Source organism: Lipophrys pholis (assembly GCF_963383615.2).
Source record: "Lipophrys pholis genome assembly, chromosome: 6".
Taxonomy (NCBI): Eukaryota; Metazoa; Chordata; class Actinopteri; order Blenniiformes; family Blenniidae; genus Lipophrys; species Lipophrys pholis.
In genome coordinates this window covers 31,195,377-31,214,515 of record NC_137629.1, presented here as the reverse complement: position 1 = coordinate 31,214,515, position 19,139 = coordinate 31,195,377, and the positions used below count along the sequence as shown (strand labels likewise).

Here is a 19,139-nt window from a genome sequence, read left to right as displayed (position 1 = left end):
TTTATACTCAAGTATTTATGTCTTGTTCATCAGGATGTGGTCGACAAGCTCAAACGGTTAAATTAAAACAAATTAAGATGCCTCAGTTAAAATAAACAATTTCAAGGCACCAGTTATTTTTCTGTGTGTGTGTCGAGCCGGTTCAGTCAAACAAAGCCCGACTCTGTTAAACCTGGGACATCTGTGGCTTTGAAATGAACTGCCTGGGCTGGTTTTACTGGTTGAGTAACCGGAAATTCAAGTCATGATCACACAGACAGTGGTGCCACATGAATGAGGCAGCGCCCCCACCAACTATTCATTTCAATAAGACCCCATTGGCAACACGTCCATGGTCACAAACCAAGAGGCTGGTGGTGGAAACGTGGAGCTAGAAGAAAGGGTGGTTCAGTTTGAAAGGTACTAATTTGATATGCAGCTGAGAGACTGAGAGCTTGACCAAGTCCCCTTCACACATGTAGGAATTTATCCTCGTGGAGCGTTGTGTAAAAGTGAAGTGGAGAAAACATTGAATGGATGGATGTTATTCCTAAGGAGCTGCCTGTGTCCTATTATTCTTTTCATCAACACCTAGAAAAATGTGTCCCCACTGTACACTGAACTCTACATTTTAGTGTGACCAAGGTAATAATAAGACTTTTTAAACCATTGATTCCTTTCTTCATGAGAATAAAGACGCGGTGGCTATGTGACACAGGCCGATTTGTGTGCAAAACAAAGCCATTTTTCCGCAGAACCGACTCATCATCTCTTCTTGCGGGTTTTAAAAAAGTGCCAAGGTGTGAGAAAGTGAGAGTGGAGCAGAGGATATGAACTGCTTCTTAAGTTGCACACGTGTGAGACTCCACCGTTGCACGGCGGCTTGTTTTTTTTTTGGGTTTGTTTGTTTTTTTAAAAGGAACTGCCTGAGACCATTTCCTGTCCATGAATAAGACAAACACATCTCCTGTCACTTCAGTTACGATCGGGCTTTCTCATTATCAGGCAGCACAGGGTCTTAAGGACTCATATCCTGCCTGCCTGTCTTGTAGGTCCGACAGTTTTCTCAGACGGCCTGCGAGGACTTGAGTGGAGATGCTTGTTTTGATGTTGAAAAGATGGATTTTCCTTGGATGCTCTTTATTAGACTCATTGGATGTTTGGGGATCTCAGATCAGAGGTCAACTGTAAGAGGAAAGCTGCAGGTAACCAACTGGAGGTCTCGGTGCAGCGTAAGCAGAAATTGGGACACGAGAGGTGATGCTGGCAGAGGATGTGAAGCGCGATGCAACGGCCCGGGTCATGTGGGACCTTAAAGTGCAAGACGAGAGACACTCAGCTGTCAGAGAGCCGTCAGACGTGCTATGGCGTCGCTTTCAGATTGACTCAATGAGGTTCATTTCAAGTCAATGAAAAGATGTGACGAAGACGAGCGTCAATTCACTGCTGATTTAGGCCTGACAATTTTTTTTTACTTCACACGGCCTTTGCCAAAGGTACATCTCCTTCCTCTTGTGATCACACAGCAGCATCAGGTGGGTGTTTTCTACAAGCACATCAGTCGGTGTTCGGAGCGTCGCTTCTTTAATTCCGTCCACAGCTGTTCGGAGCGGCTTCTGACATCAGTGTAACTCACTTATTGACTACAGAAACAAGACTGCGAACGCCATCTCTGCAAGGAGCGCCTGCTCAGTGCGACAGACAGTCTGTGGTGAGACGATCAAAAGATATCCTAGACCACACGGCTTATGGCCAAGGTCGACTGTGAAAGTTTCTCACAGAATGCACCGATGCTAGATTTCCAAGGTTAAATTGTCAGTGTAAATATTTAAATTTGCTCCTGTAATCAAAAGAGAGCGGCTATAAAGGAGGCAAGTTGAACCACTCCATGTGAGATTCCTCGCATTTCAATTAAAACCTGCCATGTAAGCTTCATTCATCATGTTGCATAGTGAACTGGGACACCCTATGAAACTTGGCACAACCAGAGAAATCCAGTAAAACTCAGATTTAATCAATCACAGAGAAACTTTCTGTCTCCAGCAGCTGAGGATGAAGTCACATCGTTCTCGTCAGGCAACCGGGTGGGAAAACAAACACGGTCAGAGATAAATAAATGTCCTTAAAAGACAGGCATTAACGCTCAGACTGCAATCTGATCTAACCTAGAAACACATCTCTTTTTTTTTTGTTGCCCTGCAAATCGCACACAGTGTGCTCGGGGCTGCACAGAGTCCCAGATGAGGAAAAAGTTGAGAAAACCTCTGAACGACTCCAGAAATGTCCTGTTTGGTCCATCAGGTGAAACAGAAGCCTGTGTGCAATACATGTTGGGGTTTTTTCTTCATACAAATAGTAATGTACAGACTTGTGGGATGATCTGTTTCATGCTTTCCCCACCTCTTTAACAATGTCACAGAGGGCTTGCTGCAGCAGCAGCAGCAGTGTGGTGAGGGACGACATCCACCCTGGGAAAATGAATGCATCAACTTTGTCTCCTGCTTTAATTCAAACCTCATGCAGATCCTCCACACACACTGAACTTTGGACTGCAGAAGAGAATATGTTAAGCCCAGTGTTGGACCACGAGTTGTTTTTTTTTTTTTTTTTTGTCTTCTTCAAGATCATTCCAGCTCAATAAGAGAGAAGAAGTGCAGCCTGCTTCAGAGGAACAACAGCATTTAAACATGACGAGACAGGCGGCGAGGCGGCTGCAGGAGCCTCCTCTCCCCGGCACGGCCGACCGTGTGCATCCCGGCTCGGGTGTTCAACCTGCCTTCACAGCTCACTTCTCCCCTTAAAAACACACACGCATACACACACATCCCCCGGTGTGCAACTGCAGGGCCCGGCGCCGCCATACACCAGCACGGAGACACATAAAACAACACGTACAGCATGCCCCGTATAGCACCAGGCAGGAACAGAGACAGGAGCGGAGAAAAACGAGCCGGACGGGGACCGTAAAGCGGCCGAGGATCCGCCGAGGTGGCGAACGTGCCGGGGACGAGTGCGGCGGGGGGGACTAACCTGTTCGGGAGCAGCACAATCCGCTGGATGTTGGGTCGAATCCGAGTTAAATCCACTATCGGTAAAACAAAGAGGCGAAAATGACCGAGCGGCCGCGGAACAGGCCGAAGCAGCGCTCCTGGAGAGGCGGGGCGCATGCGCAGTGCGGGCAAGCCGGAGGTGGTTAGGGGAAAGGAAGGGGAGGGAGTGAGGGAGGGAGGGAGGGGTGGGGGGGAGTGAGGGGTGAGCGAGGACAACTAATATTTAAAATCATTAAAAATTAATGGGATGACACTTAGGAGATGAAACCCGGTTTATAAGAAGTTTACTCAGGATGTGGCTTCATCGACGTCAACAAAGTGTTTATTAATGTTTTAAATCATTCAGTTAATCAATCAGTCACTTTTACCTGTAGATTAAAGAGGTTCAAGTTTTTTTGTATTAATTGATTCCAGATATGTAAAAATACAAAATAGAGATAGATACAAAAAGAATAATATCTATCTATCTATCTATCTATCTATCTATCTATCTATCTATCTATCTATCTATCTATCTATCGATCTGCACACTTACATAGACACCACGCATATATATACGTAGAAATGCATGCATATCTCTCTTTCTCTCTCTCTCTCTCTCTCTCTCTATATATATATATATATATACACAAATACTGACATATCCACAGAGATAATAAATCTAGATTTTATGAAAGTGCACATACACAAAATAAATCATCCATATCCAAGTATACACCCACCTATCTGGACATGCATACACACAAATAACACATGCCTAAGTGAACATGTCTGAAAGGGGTAGGAGTGTTTCCGAAATGACAGATTCAACCAGGTTAAGTCAATAAAACAACTACACAGGCCTATTTACTTAACAAATGTGATTGATAATGATTCGTTTAGGGTTGGTTGATGTTATCAATTAATTGTTTTCGGACATTAAATTTTAGTTATTAACAAATTAGCCTGAAAAGGAAAGATTGTATTGGGAAATTTTAGTAAAATCAAAAAGAAGTTAAAATATATTACAGGTCATTTGAATTGTTGGAGTTTTCACTGTGTTGTATTTGGAGCTACATAAACAAAAAATGTATTTGAATAAAACAGGTTGTGAGCCACTGAAAAATGGCAATTTTGATGCACAGAAAAATAAATCACACTGTTTGATTCCCACTCCCATTCAATGTATTTTGGACTTCATGGTTGGCATAAAGCAAAATAAACAACAGAAACTACAGTGAAATCCAAACAATACCAAGGAAAAAATAAGTCAGGAGACATCATAGAGAATCAGGGAGAGAAAGTCGCTGGAGCTCAAAATTAAGAATGAACAAATCTCAGGAATAAAGTCCTGATCAGTGGAGTTTCTCTGCAGCCATCAAAAACCTCCACATCCACTAACACCAGAGAACGAGAAGGAGAAAATTCATCTGACTATTGTTTGTTAGTATTGTCGTTATAAACCAGGTCATTACGGCCTTTACATATTAGTTAGGAGCTGTAAATACAATTGTGGTATTTCTAATTTCACAAATGCGGCATATACATATGTCATTTCACACTGTAGTTATACCTTTAAATACTCTGTACATGTCCACACTTATAGGCACCGTGTGCATATTCTTCTATCATATTGTATTTTTACCTGCTTTTTTGTGCAATACATCCACCCCATATTCTGTACATGACCACACCTATAGGCACTGTGTGCATATTCTTCTATTATATTGTATTTTTATTTGCTTTTTTTTAGTTCCTGCTATGTGTGCTTCTTTCTCTGTACTATCCTGATGTACCACTGCAAATTTCTCCACATGCGAGATAAATAAAGGGATATCTTATCTTATCTTATCTTAAATGAGAAAGACATTTTGGGACAAATGCAAATATGAGAGGAATGATTTTAGAGCAACAAGAGTAGGAAACACATTCAAGGGTAGCAGATTAATGCAGAAAAATGTTTTTTCTAATGAATATAATCTAAATTTAGATTTGCGAATAAACATTGGTTTATAAAAACTTTATTACAATATGCAATGACACATAAGAAAATCCATACAAAGCTTAACATTCATGCCAAATGCATGTTTTTTGTGGATTCATATATGTGTGCATGCATTTTTTTATATGGAAAAATCTTAGTTTTGCTCCGTTTCACAAGAATCAAAGCTGCACAGTTTGGAAGAAAAGACACAGAGGGGTTAAAAAAAAAAAAAGGAGGGACGTTTTGTCATGTGCTGTGAGAGAGGCTGCAGAAACCAGGAGCTCCCACTCTGCTCCTGCCGAGCAGTCCCACAAAGGAGAATTATTATGCAACCCAGCAAAATAGAGAAGCAAAGATAATCCATAATGTGAATACAAGCACAGATGGACTTTAAATTGAAACGCGTGAGCCTCACTCGTATTTACATTTGGGTTTCAATCCACAAACTCAACCAAATGTTTATTAATTTGTCTTTCTGCATAACCAGCGACTTTAACATGTGGGCTTCTGCACATTAGTGTGCCGCTTCCTCCTTTCTTCATATATAAAGTATGAGGTTACGGTTCACATTGATATATTTTCTCTCCAATTATTAGACTCACCAGCGCACAGTTTTACATTACAGCAGGCGCAGCTCACTTTAAATCTCAGCTGCCTGGTAAATAATTGATTTGGAGCGTCGTCCCCCGGATGTGACCTTTATATGTATGTGTGTGATCATCGGCTCACAGGCGATCACACGCTGCAGGGGAAATCTTCTGGATAAATACTCTCGAATAGGTGGATCAAAAAAAAAAAAAAAACTGTCTGGAAAGCATGAAACATTAAAGTGACTGAGGACGTCGTCAATCAATTCCAAAAACTTCATCTCTTCATACGTCAGGGTGTTTTTGTCGTTACGAGAGTTGCTTCCAGATCTGTCGGCGTGGATGTGTGAGAATCAGGGTGAGCCGAGACAAACGCTCATGACGAGGACGTGCGTTCACCACATTAGTGCAGATTATTTATGGTAAACATAGAGGCTCCTCGTTCATCTCAGGCCCCGTTCACACGACAACGTTTCATGTGAAAACGCATAGTTTTTGTATTCTCTTCTTCTTCTTCTTCTTCACTTGGTTTCAATGGCAGTTGGCGTTTGTGAAGTTGCACTACCGCCCTCTGCTGGTTCCAACTAGTCCATACCATTCCCACCGCTCCAAGAAAGAAAGAAAGAAGTTTTTGTTTTTCTCGTTTCAGGAAAGTTTCACGTTCACACGGTAAAAGTTCAGAAAACGATGTCCGTCTACACAGAAAATTTCCCCTTTGGAAACTCGTTTAACAAAAAAAACTGTTTCAGGCTCCTGAAATGCAGTGTCGTGTTGATGATCAGCCAAAAATGATGCGTTTACATGAAACGGCGTTCTCTTGTGGACAGGCCCTAAGAAACTATACCGTGAGTATTTTCATAATTTTTTCCTCTCTGTACTTTCCTGGATCTGAGAGTTTCTGTTCAATCCTAACCTTGATCTGCATTATGTGGCTTGTTTGTGTATCTCCACCCTTTTTTTTATTTTTTATCTTCACTACCCGGCAGTGTTGTGAAGAACGTGAGATTAATGAGTTATTAGTACTTTTAGATGTAACACATTGATAACCACCGTTAGTGACATGGTTACGTTCGCTCCAGGGTCGGGATGGGAATCGACAAGAACCGGTTCCAAGCGTTTCAACTCCTTGGAATCATTTCACAATTTCGCACAAAAGATTCCCTTACGTCACCACGACGTCCTTCACCAGTGCAGCCAGCAGGAAACATGGCGTCCAAGTGGCACAAATGCCCGACAGTTTGGTTCCATTTCATGAGACGTGACAACAACAGGGCAACTTGCAATAACTGCAAAGGGAGGAAATATGACCAATATGTAGAAACACGTGCATGAATGTCACGTTTTCGATCTGCTCCGGAGTGAATCTCAACCCAATGCTGCAGGTTTCATTGTCAAATGAGAATCGATAAATCTTATCATTACCTCCTATCCTTTACCAGCGGTGTCAAGCACATTTTAGATCAGTGTAACTTTGGCTGGTTGGTAGAGTGGGAGGTTTGATTCCCCATCTGCCCCTGGCCACATGTCGAAGTGTCCTTGAGCAAGACACTGAACCCCAATTTGCTTCACCTTGCATGGCGGCCACATGTGTGAATCCGTTTACTTCTTTTTAGAAAGTACATTTTTCCACATCCAAGCTTGCTCATGTGGGGGTTTTTTATTTTCACTTGTCGTTGTAATGTTAATTTCCTTGAGTTAATTGGATGTATCGCTGCAGTATGAGTGAGATAAGGAGAACTATTTAAATGAGATCAGCCTTGAAGGTGAATGAGGATGAATATGGATTAAGAGGAGTGCATTTTAACTCACCCGTGTGAGTGTCGCGGTCCATCGTCTCATTTAGACGATCTTTGTACAGTAACGCCTTCTGTCTGAAGGGAGTCGCTCCAGCCTTCCAACCACTTTACCGGCTCCGATTTACGAACTGAAATCACATTTCAGCACATCAAAAACCAACAGTATGGATCGGCAGCTCGTTTTCAAAGGGCTCCCGTCGATGTCACAGCCTTCAACGACCTGTTAACGGCAAAACCCTTAACGATGGCCGCTATGTACAGTGTGTTACCGTCCAGATTAAGCTAACGATCTTTAAAGATGGATGATGGTGACTTTTCAGAGACTGAGGAAGTTTCCACCACTCTTCTCAGAAAACCGAACCTGGAACTAAGGAAACTGCTTTTATTCAAAGCTTACAAGACCCGCTGGTTCGTCCTGCTGGTGTTGTGTTTGTTAAACTGCTCCAACGCCACGGTGAGTTTACCACAAATTCTTCTTTAACTGCGTTAAAATGTGTTTTTCCGGGCGAAATGTTGCGTCTTCGGGCTAAAAATCGAACTGTAGTGATGTTGGACAGTATTAGTGACACAGTTCTGAAAGTGTCTCAAAGGTCAGGTGACACCGAAAGCGAAACTACTGATTTCCATAAAAGTGGGAGTTTGTGTCAAACATGAAGCCCGCGGACCAAAAGTGGGACGCCCGGGAGTTCAATCTGGTCCCAAGCGTGATCTCACAAAGCCGATTAAAACTAGTCTGTGGCCATGTTTACAGTACCTGGGTATTTGAGGGAAAAAAACTGTGATATTTCTGTGCGTTTGGGCTGCGCATTTACACATAAACTTAGCTACACTGCCCCCTACAGGTTTGGCATGCTCATAGCAGCTCTGAACTGGATCCGAAATATTACAATTTTTCCAGTTTGGATTCTGGTAGAGGAACTTTAAAATAAAGCACAAGTATATGCATTGGTTTTTTTAAATGCAGTCTTTTCTCTGTAATTATATTATTGTAATAAACCAACACTAAAAAATGTAAATGAAAACATTAATAAATATATTATTTATTCATTTACTGAGTCTCTGGATATTGCACAACATTTTCAAGTAAAAACGGGACATTTTCATGTTTTTAGAAACGGCTGCCAAGGTGGAACTTTTTGAAAATGCCCCCATCTTCATGTAAATCGGGTAAACTAGAACAACTTATAACTATAACACCCAACGTCACCGTCTGTTCATTGTTAATGTTTCTAGCGTATTGTTGTCACGCATCTGTGTGTGTGGTTCCATTACAAAAACAAACAACAGCTCCCACTAGTGGCCCAACATGAAAACTGCATCCTTTTTAGCATTTCTGCTGTTTCTGTGTAAACAGACATTGTTTTTAAAACGTTGTCATTTAAATGGGGCCTAAATTTGCAACCCTAAAAGAGAGTCTACAATGACCGAGCCCAAACAGGGATTTTACCTTAAAATAATAAAATTTCTTTATTGTACCTCTTTCTTCCATACTGGAGTAAAGTTTTCATCTGTATCTTTTTGAATAATATTTTATATACCATTTGATCTAGATGCTTTAGAGTGAAGGTTCCCATCAGAATTGAAAAAAAAAAAAATCAAGAGTCATGAGAGTTTGTAGTGTGAAGAATGAAATGTTATTTATATATTAAGCAGAAGTGATTTTTTAATTTTTTTTTATATTGGTGAGTCTCAATGACTCATTCGAACAAGTTTTGAGTTAAGGTTCCAGCTTACTCCTTAACTATTTATTCACAGTTTATATAAAGGTATTAAAACAACCCTCTAAGAGTGACGACGTTGTTGTAGCAAGTCTTTTCAGTAATACATCGCGTAATACACTTTTACACAGTGTCCAATTTGTAAAGATTTAAGTATTTATGGGACGAGCTGTAGAACTCAATCACACTGACAACATGGGAGCAGATTTTTTTATTTTTTGTGCCAACACAACCACGTTGGCTGACTTGTGATATATACTGACTTGTGTGTGTTTTCTACTCGCCTCTAATTGCAAACCACCTGACATTCGTTTGGTCTCTTTGTGTTTCACCTTGTTGCATCAGAGTCTTCTTGTGTAAAGCGGTGCAGGTAGATGACATGTGGTGTGTGTGTGTGTGTGTGTGTGTGTGTGTGTGTGTGTGTGTGTGTGTGTGTGTGTGTGTGTGTGTGTGTAGCGTGTGATCAATCCCCGGAGATGTATTCATAGTAAAGCGTGCTGCTCTCTCAAGCCCGTGAAAGCTGAGCCTCCGTCCTCACCCATTCTCTGCCCCCCACCCCCGGTGGGACTCATGCTCTCTGCGGGGGCCATTGTTGTGCAGGGCGCTGGTGTTTCCCCGCTCACAAAAGAAGCTCAGCTGGTTGAGAGTCGTTCATAACGTGGCAAATAACAGCTGATGGGCCGGTTACTCATCAATCCGTGTGACATCAATGGGCCTGCTGAGGGGTCAGGAGTCCTAATCAACCTGTAGTGGGGCGCTTGTATGACCAGAGTCATTGTATGCTAATGTTCACTGATGATTAGGAAAGAAGTGGAACAACTCACAGAACACACATGCACTGACCATCAAGTAACTAATGCCTCATCGCATAAGATCAGTGAACGTGTCATCAAAACTGTGACTGAATGCTGGATTTTTAAAACGCTTTTCAACTGCTTGACAGCTTCATCGCCACTGAAGTTGAGACCGAAGATTCTGTAAGCAGATGATGTTTTTAGTTTCACTTGCACAGAAAATCTTCATGTATTTTTATTTAGGTAGAAAAAAAAGATTTTTTTTATTTTCTTTACTGCTGTAGTGCCTAAATTAAAACAGCCGCCAGACCAACTGATCGTCAAAATTTAACAAGACATCCAAAGTTACAATATTTGAGACCCATATATATATATATATATATATACAACGTTTTCAACGTAAACTTCCATTGCGTTTTGAGTGTCTGTTTAAATGACAACGGCGCTCAGAGCCACAGGAAACTCAACTTTTTGAAAAAGCTTTGACTCTGTCTACATGGAAACAGTTAAAAAAAATGCGACTTTACAGAAATGCTGCCGATGCGCAGTCGCACCGCGGCCACAATGAATAGTTCTTCTGTACATGCATGATGTCTAGAGCATGTTGTTCTCTGTGCGTATGTGTGTGTGGTTTCTTTACAAACATAATCACCAGCTCCCACTAGTGGCCCGGCATGCTAACTACATCATTTTAAGCGTTTCTGCCATTTCCTTTGAAAACGGACACCGTTTTCAAAACTTTGCCGTGTAAACGCACGAGTTTTCTGAAACGCAAATGTAAAAACAAAGCATTTTCACCTGAAACGTTGTTGAATAAACGAGGCCTTAATCTGACAATAAACAACGGCTGTATCTCAGTGGGAAGTAGTTTGTTGTGTAAAACTGTTCAAAGCTATATAAGAATTATTCAGTTAGAAACTGGTTTAAATGAAAGTGATTTTCTAAAAATCATAGAAATTATTTTACTATGTGGAAAAACTATCAATACTAAATCATCCATTCATTGGAACACCTCATATGTTCATCTTAAACCAATAAACATGCGTGTCTGAAACATATTGTTCTTGTTTTTTACTACAATACACCTAATCAGGTGGCGAAAAGTGAGAATAAGCACAATGCGTGGAATGCACCTCAGTGTGGAGCACAACGCCGGCTCTGTGTGTCCAGACCAGCTGACTGCTCTGAGTCATGTTAGCTGCATACATTTAAAATACTTCATTGTTCACGGAGGTCAGAACAGACCATCTCCACCCTTTGTGCTCCTGCCACCGTTACGAGAGTAAAAACTGATTTATTAAGGGGGTGTGATGCTTTGTGGAAGAAGTGAGGTCTTGCCTGGCCTCGGCTACGACTATCACACCATCCTACCATAAACAGCTTCTTCTATGTGCGTTTACACGGTGTTTCAAGTTAAAATATATTGTTTTTGTGTTTTTGTTTCCGAAAAAATTTGCGGCAGCGTTTTGCATTTAAACGGAAAAGTTGTGAAAGCTTTGTCTTTTTACATGGCAGACACGCTGAAAACTATGTAGTTTTCATGTTGGACCACTAGTGGGTGCTGCTGTTTGTTTGTGTAATGAGGCCACGCACACTAACGGTGAGAACATAAACATTCATATAGACAGACGACCAAGTTGGATTGTTGTTACGGCGACTGTCAAAATAAAACGACCAAGTCCCAGGAGAATATAAACTGGTCGTCATGACACTCTGAATATATTTTTCTAATGATTTTTCATAATTTCTAACATTTTCTAACGCTGAACTTTCCGTGGTTTGTGGCTTGGTGACACTCCAAGTTACTCTCTTAGGAAGAGCAGTAGACGGTGGCAGATGAGGCACATAAGTTTGTCTTTAACCAATGTGAACAAAAAGTCACGTTTTTCCGCCATCTCGATTGGCAGCCATGCCAAGCGCCTTCTTCTTCGTTGGTTCACATGCCGGTAGCTCTGTCTCCAATCAGAGATTTGCATGAAAAAGATCGGCTTTTAACTGTGCAAAGATCTACCCGCCGATCTCAATTGACGGGTTGAAGACCGCTGCTCTACGTCTTATTGGTAAATATTCATCACTTTGTTTTGGAAATTTTCGACTAAAGATATGCCGACTCGTATCACGTAGGAAAATAGAATTGAGATAAAGTGGAAGTTACTCAGGACTCCACAGGTTTTTCATAATTGGTCTCATTTTTCTCTGGAACTTCTTCTCCGTCTTCACAGATATGGATCACCTTCGCCCCGGTAGCCGATCAGACTGCTCAGTACTTGAGGGTCAGTCTGGACAGGGTCAACTATTTGTCGCTGGTCTTCATGGTGGTGGCCATCCCGCTCAGCTTCGGCGCCACCTGGATGCTGGACACACTCGGGTTACGGATCACGGTGAGACGTTTACCAGGGATCCCTCGACTTTTTACGGCGTGTCAGCTGAAGTGGTGGAGGCGGTTTGTGTTTGAGTGAAAACCAGTAAAACCAGTTCAGTTGTGAGGATGTTGGAAGTGGAACTAAGAAGAGCTTTCACTCATATAAGAGGCGTGAAACAAGAAGAGCAACATGAAACAAATGAGGATTTAATTGTCACACAATTGTTTTGACTTTGTTATGATTACACTGAGTTAGTATTAAGAGTATAAATGATGTCATCACTATAAATGCCCTGATTGGTCGCCTCTTCATTTGAATGCCGGCATGTTTTTTCACGCCTCCATCTTTACTTTCCAGTTAATCTTAGGCTCCTGGTTGAACATGTTTGGCGCCATAATTCGCTACATCGGCTCAGCGGCGAGAGCGGACGCCGAGGCCCAGTACGGAGCGGTCATGCTCGGCCAGACCCTCGGCGCCATGGCTCAGCCCCTGATGATTTTCGCCCCCACCAAGCTGGCTGCTCTGTGGTTTCCCGACCATCAGCGGGCCACCGCCAACATGGTGGCGTCCATGGGTGAGGTGAAAAGTAGCCACATCCTTCACAGCACAAGAAGTAAAGGTTTACCACCGGGTCTAATTTAAGAAACATAACACAACATTGTGAAATGAAGCTTTGTTTCATTAGAGTGAATATTATAGCTTTTTATTTGCCGTATTTGGTGTCCCCTGTTATGTTTGCTCAGTGTCAATTCACAGAGTGATAGTTTTATTAATGAGCCACATTGGTAAGATATTTATATCCCAATAACAATGAAGCAAAGAGGAGAGTACGACAGATCACACTGACGAGAAGATATTCTGCTTTCACAGGTTTTAACAGAGAATAAAAAGTGGTATCAGACTGTGCTGATGCTCACTGCAGAACAGAAAGCAGAAGGACACACAGTTACGTTTCCCCTTTCCTCTCACAGCCAATCCTCTGGGCATCCTGCTGGCCAACATCATTTCTCCCCTGGTGGTGAGAACGTCCGACCAAATCCCCACTCTGGTGAGATCCTGACCCGCTGAACGTCTCTGAGCTTCAGTGTCACTCACACACTCTTTTGGCATTCATCAGGAAATTGATTTATTGGTAGACATTAATTCACTTTTTTCCCATCAATGTCTGTGGAAATCCAGTCAGTGTGTGTTTCTATCACTGACGAAAAATAGGGAGGTTCACCAAAATGGTTGGATTTCTGTGAGGTTTAAAACACTTTAAATCAAATTACTCAGATTGTGACCTTTTTTCAGCTAAAGGAAGATTCTTTATTCACATCCATTTTACTCAGGTCACTGGATGGATGCATGGATGGATGCTGGGTGGATGATGAGTGGGTAAATGATGGATGGATGGATAGATGGATATTGGGTGAATGCATGGATGGATGGATGGATGGATGGATGGATGGATGGATGGATGGATAAACGGATGATGAGTGGATGGATCGATGATCACTGAATAGATGGATGGATGGTGGGTAGATGGATGTGGATTGATGATGGATAGATGGATGGATAGTAGGTAGATGGATGATAGATGGATGGATGGTAGGTAGATGGATGGATGATAGATGGATGGATGAATGGATGGAAGCAGAACTAAAGCAATCAGCCTTTTTTCAACACATTTTCAGATGAATGTGCTTCATTAAGTCGTCTTGTTGCCGAGCCTTCAGAGTTGCTGTGATTCTGTTTAATGCCTCCTCTCCTCCAGCCCGCTCCACTTCAACGCCTCAATAAATCCAAAGTAAAACACAAAACAAATAAAACCCTCCGCTGCTTTAGATTTCCCGGGTCCCTGCGGGGAGTCGTGGGAATGAAACTCTTATCTGCAGTCACCTGGCCTTGCTAATGATGAGAAATGGTCTTTGATTTAAGGTGTTAACACTCGTTTATCACCACATTACATGTGTTTTCTCTCCTCCTCTAGCTGCTTGCCTATGCAATCCCACCGTGCATCGTCTGTCTCCTAGCAACAGTGGGATTACGGACCAGCACCCCCCCGACGCCGCCATCGGCGAGCGCAGAGTCCGCCGGATCGGAGCCGTTTATACAGGGAATCAAACTGGTGAGGAAACGACAAGAATCTGATAAGAATTATTTTACACTTGTTACATGTTTTTTAACCAAAGTTGTCTTAAGTCACTGTTTGTTTCCTTTTTTATATTGTTGATTGATCTTGTGCTATTGAAGGTTGTGTGTGGGTATTTCTTGGATGGATGGATGGATGGATGGATGGATGGATGGATGGATGGTTGGATAGGTGATGGATATATTGATGGTTGGGTGGAGGGATGGATGGATGGTTGGATGGATAGTTGGTTGGTTGGGTGGATGGATCGATGGATGGAGGGATGGTTGGATGGATGGTTGGATAGATGATGGATATATTGATGGTTGGATGGATGGTTGGTTGAATGGATGGATGGATGGAGGGATGGTTGGATGGATGGTTGGTTAGATGATGGATATATGGAGGAATGGATGGATGGAATGATGGATGGATGGATGGTGGATATATTGATGGTTAGATGGAGGGATGGATGGTTGGTTGGGTGGATGGATGAATGGCTGGATGGATGGATGGATGGGTGGGTGGATGGCTGGATGGATGGGTGGGTGGATGGATGGGTGGATGGATGGATGGATGGGTGGGTGGGTGGATGGATGGTTGGATGGATGGATGGGTGGATGGTATTTCTTCCTCTTTTAGAGACTTGAGTCGAGAGTTGGAACAAGGTGATCATGAGAATCATCTATTATCAGTGTCACTCCAACTCCTGTTAGATCAGTCTAATAATAATAATAATAGTCTAATCTCATGTTGAGCGGGTAAAATAGTGGCATTCCAAGCTTTAGAATTTTAACTTTTCCAGTGTTTCTTTGTTGTGGTGCAGAGTATACGTTATGAAAATGTATATTTTCACAAAAAGAAAAAAAAAATTACTCCTGAAAATTACTGCATTCTCAACATAAAGCCAGTTTTTAATGAAACTTTCCCAAGAGTATCGGACACAACACAACAGTGAGACCCGAGCTGAGATATCGGTGAAAGATCACCACCTTAATGTTATCAAACTAGTCTAAAAACAATAAAAACAGTCAGAATGCAGCAGAAGTCTATGGAAACTGAACTAATCTCACCACCACAGTCGATATATTACCATCTGTATAGTACAGTACAGTATAGTATCTGTACAGTAATCAAAGTGTGTCTTGTTTCCTCTCACAAACTGTCCAATCTGCTTTTGCTTGTTTCCTGCGCAGCTTCTGACAAACAAGGCGTACCTCGTCCTGCTGCTCTGCTTCGGCTCCGGCATCGCTGTTTTCACCTGCTTCTCCACGCTGCTGGAGCAAGTCCTGTGTGTGAAAGGATACACCAATGTAAGTACTTGTTGTATTACAAGAGATTATAATTAGGGAAATTTAGTGCAGATAACAACATCATTTCATATTGTTTCTTTTTTTTGGCATAAATATCCTTTTAATTGTAAATACACACGTTTCTACGCGATATTGGGATTTTGTTTTATTAGAAAATGACTCAGATGAAGCAAGTCTGGAGAGGTTACCTCATAGTTTGTTAAATAATCATTAAAACTTTATTTTAGAATAATTAAAAAATGACATGTATTCTGATTTTATTCTCTTTATTTAATTTGATAAATAGTTCATATTAAATGCTGTTTAAAAAAAAAACAATGACTTGCTTATGAAAGCTTCCAGAGAATCTTAACCGAGTCTCAGTCGTCCAGATTTGAGTAAATCCAGTGTTTTTCGGGGTGAAGTCTTTAAACCAAGACGTTGTTTTGATGACGGTCGGAACTGCGACTGCTTGCAGGACTTCGCCGGCCTGTGCGGCGCTCTCTTCATCGTGTTCGGCATCGTCGGCGCCGGCGTGCTCGGCCTCTACGTGGACAAGACGAGGAAGTTCACCGAAGTGACGAAGGTCAACATGAGCCTCTCGGCTCTGGCGTGCGTCGCCTTCTCAGTGGTGAGATCACAAGACGGTGCAGCCGCCTTCACTTCGAGCTTCAACCCCAGAGAGAGCGGTTCTTCTGCTGAACGTCTCCTGCGGGGGTGGGGGGTGGAGAGGGGTCTACATGGAAACGGTCCGAATCCGTTTCCATGCAGACGGTGGAAACGCTGCTACTGCTCATGCGCACCGCGGCCGTATAAAATAGTTGTGCGTGCGAGTAGATGGAGAATAACAACAACATGGCAACAGCTGAAAATCGGGAAACTCATTGTGTTCTGGGTGTCTGTTTCCATGACAACGGTGCTCGGAGCCACTGACATCTGAACTGTCTGGAAACACTCCGACCGACTCTGTGGAAACGGGGGATGACGCAACTTTTTGAAAATGCTGCTACGTTGTACCGTGCGCACCACGGCTGTGTTAAATAGTTCTTCTGCACATGCTCAGTAGAGGGAGATTAATCGAACTCCGTTGTTAATGTTTACAGTGGATTGTTCTGTGCTGCGCGTGTGTGGTTTCATCACAAAGACAAACAACAGCACCCACTAGTGGCCCAGCATGAAAACTACATTGTTTTCAGCTTTTCTGCCATTTCTGTGTAAACACTGCTGTGTGAATGCAAAACGTCTCTCAGTGATGGATGATGTCTGCTCTGCTCTCCTCTCCTCTCCTCTCCTCTCCTCTCCTCTCCTCTCAGGTGTCTCTGATGCCTCAGCAGAAAGTCGCCGTCGCCGCCGTCTGCTCTCTCTTCGGCTTCTTCGGCTTCTCCATCTACCCGGTGGCGATGGAGCTGGCGGTGGAAAGCACGTATCCGGTGGGGGAAGCCACGTCGGCCGGGCTCATCTTCGTGTCGGGGTACTGCTGCTGCCCCCGCAGGCCGACGGGTGAACGTCACCTTGTGTCGTCGCCTTCACTGACTGTTTGTGTCGCCTTGCAGACAGGTGCTGTCCGTCCTCTACATCCTCCTCCTGCAAGCTTTGACCAAGCGGCTCACCGAATCTCCTCTGTCCACCTGCGGCGACGCAGTCCTGAGCTGGAAACGTAAGTCACACCGCCATTAAACCTCAGGGCGACCCTGGCACTGCCTGCTCCAAGCCATAGTTCTCAGTCCTTGTGGGTTTCCGTAGTCACTGTTGCATTTTTGCTTAAATCTGGTTAAAGCTTGAATTTGTTGAATGATGGAGCCTCATTTACTTTTTATTTTGGGATTGTTTACATGCATTTTAGCACAATCTCTGCAATAAAGTTGCACTTTTTTTAAGTGCATTGAGAAAAAAAAAATCGAAAATCAAATCGAAATTTTTCTTTAAAAAAATCATATTTTTCTCTTTAGGCCAAATCGCCCAGCCCTCCAGAGTAAGATCAACAATGGATCATTGTAGCTACTAATTTATCTTTAGTCGCTAAGTGAAAGGATGTAAATTAACGTTTAGAATCAATTCATTCCTACTAAGAAGGTAGATTAATTTTAGAATATCTACGTTTGATATTTGGTTTTTGTGCGTCACCATTTAAAAAATATATTTTTTAAATAACTACAAAGCAGGTAGAAACTCTTGAAAATCTCTTGAGCATCTCCCCTGCGTCTCCCCCCCCCCGCCAGTACCCATGATGGTGATGGGCGGCCTGTGCGCTCTGTCCAGCTGCTGCTTTGTGCTCCTCTTCCACACTCGCTACCGCCGCCTGGAGGCCGAACAACAAGCCGAATACCAGGCCGAGCAGAGAGTCACCGCGAGCGGCGGCGAGTGCGACGCGCCGAGCGACTGAAGCGTTTCATGGACCTCACTTTTATGTTTGTTTAATTTTTTTATTGTGGCGGATTGAAGCATTAATGAACTTTGCGACAATGTCGGGTTCAAACACAACTTGTGTGAATGTGTACTTAAAAAAAAAAAAAAAATGTATTCAGATATTTTTCTAAAACTTTTTTTATGTATTTCTCACTAGTAACTAAAAAAGTATGTCAGACCAAAAATACTAACTATTGCACTGTTGAGTTCAACTGTGGTTTAATTTAGGGGCCACAGAGTGGAAATACTTGACCGGCTTTAAGGTTTTCTTTTCAAAACTCAAGGTACTTTCAACAAACTCTTTTGTATTATCAATTTTTCTTCCTCAGAATAATATGACCAGAAGTCTGTATTTTCTCAAAACAGGATTTTGTGCAGGTTTAGTTTTGATAGTATTTCACTGGAAACTGTGTGATCACTGATGGACAAGTGCCTCGGGCCAGATTGAGCCGTGTTCCTGTTCTGGTTCCGGCCCAAAGGCCACATGTTTGACACCTCTGGTGTCAGTGGAACACAGACAGATTTAATACTTGAATAGGGGTCTGCAACCTCTATGGCCAGAAGAGCTGTTTTCACGAGCCACAAAATTGGCAAATTCTCTGAAATAAAGAAAAATAAACATCAACAATTGTTATACAGAAAATAAGGTTAATGACCTTGTTTTTCTTTTCGTCGAAGCTATTGCTGACTCAGCAGTTTTTCCTTTTAGCTGTTGGACACTCAGACATTTTTGAAAACCAGCGTGGAAAGAAAAGAAAATAAAAATTTAAAAAAAATGTTCATTTCCATGAGACCTGCTGACGGCTTCATGGAGCCGCAGGTTGCAGACCCCTGTACTAGAATGAAGGTGAAGCTTCAGGTCTCACAACTGTATTTACAAGGTACTTTGTTTACGTGGTACAACACTCACCGGGCTGATAACACTTTTTAATGTAATAATGCCAAAAATGTAATAAGACACTTGACGATTTTCAATTTATTCTGAATTCAACAAGTTTTCTAAAAAGCCATTAATGTCTGAATAAAACATTGTGTATTGAAAATGTTTTTATTTTTTTATGGTTTGAAAAGGCAGGAA

General features: G+C 42.3%; 2 protein-coding genes across 2 annotated transcripts in view; one reads left to right on the top strand and one right to left on the bottom strand.

The window, feature by feature from the left end:
* pcgf3 (polycomb group ring finger 3) overlaps positions 1-3,150 on the bottom strand; it is a 61,549-nt gene extending 58,399 nt beyond the window's left edge. The window contains exon 1 of the mRNA XM_080466097.1: positions 3,010-3,150. The gene's annotated coding sequence lies outside the window, so the exon portion shown is untranslated. The remainder of the gene's footprint in view (positions 1-3,009) is intronic.
* A 4,281-nt stretch (positions 3,151-7,431) lies between these two features.
* On the top strand, positions 7,432-18,797 carry slc49a3 (solute carrier family 49 member 3). The gene is made up of 10 exons (XM_080465869.1): positions 7,432-7,829; positions 12,110-12,268; positions 12,608-12,824; positions 13,222-13,298; positions 14,223-14,360; positions 15,560-15,676; positions 16,134-16,286; positions 16,969-17,126; positions 17,209-17,312; positions 17,875-18,797. The coding sequence occupies exons 1-10, from the start codon at positions 7,674-7,676 to the stop codon at positions 18,036-18,038; spliced, it is 1,443 nt and encodes a 480-aa protein (XP_080321995.1). The 5' UTR covers positions 7,432-7,673; the 3' UTR covers positions 18,039-18,797.
* Positions 18,798-19,139: the final 342 nt, after the last annotated feature.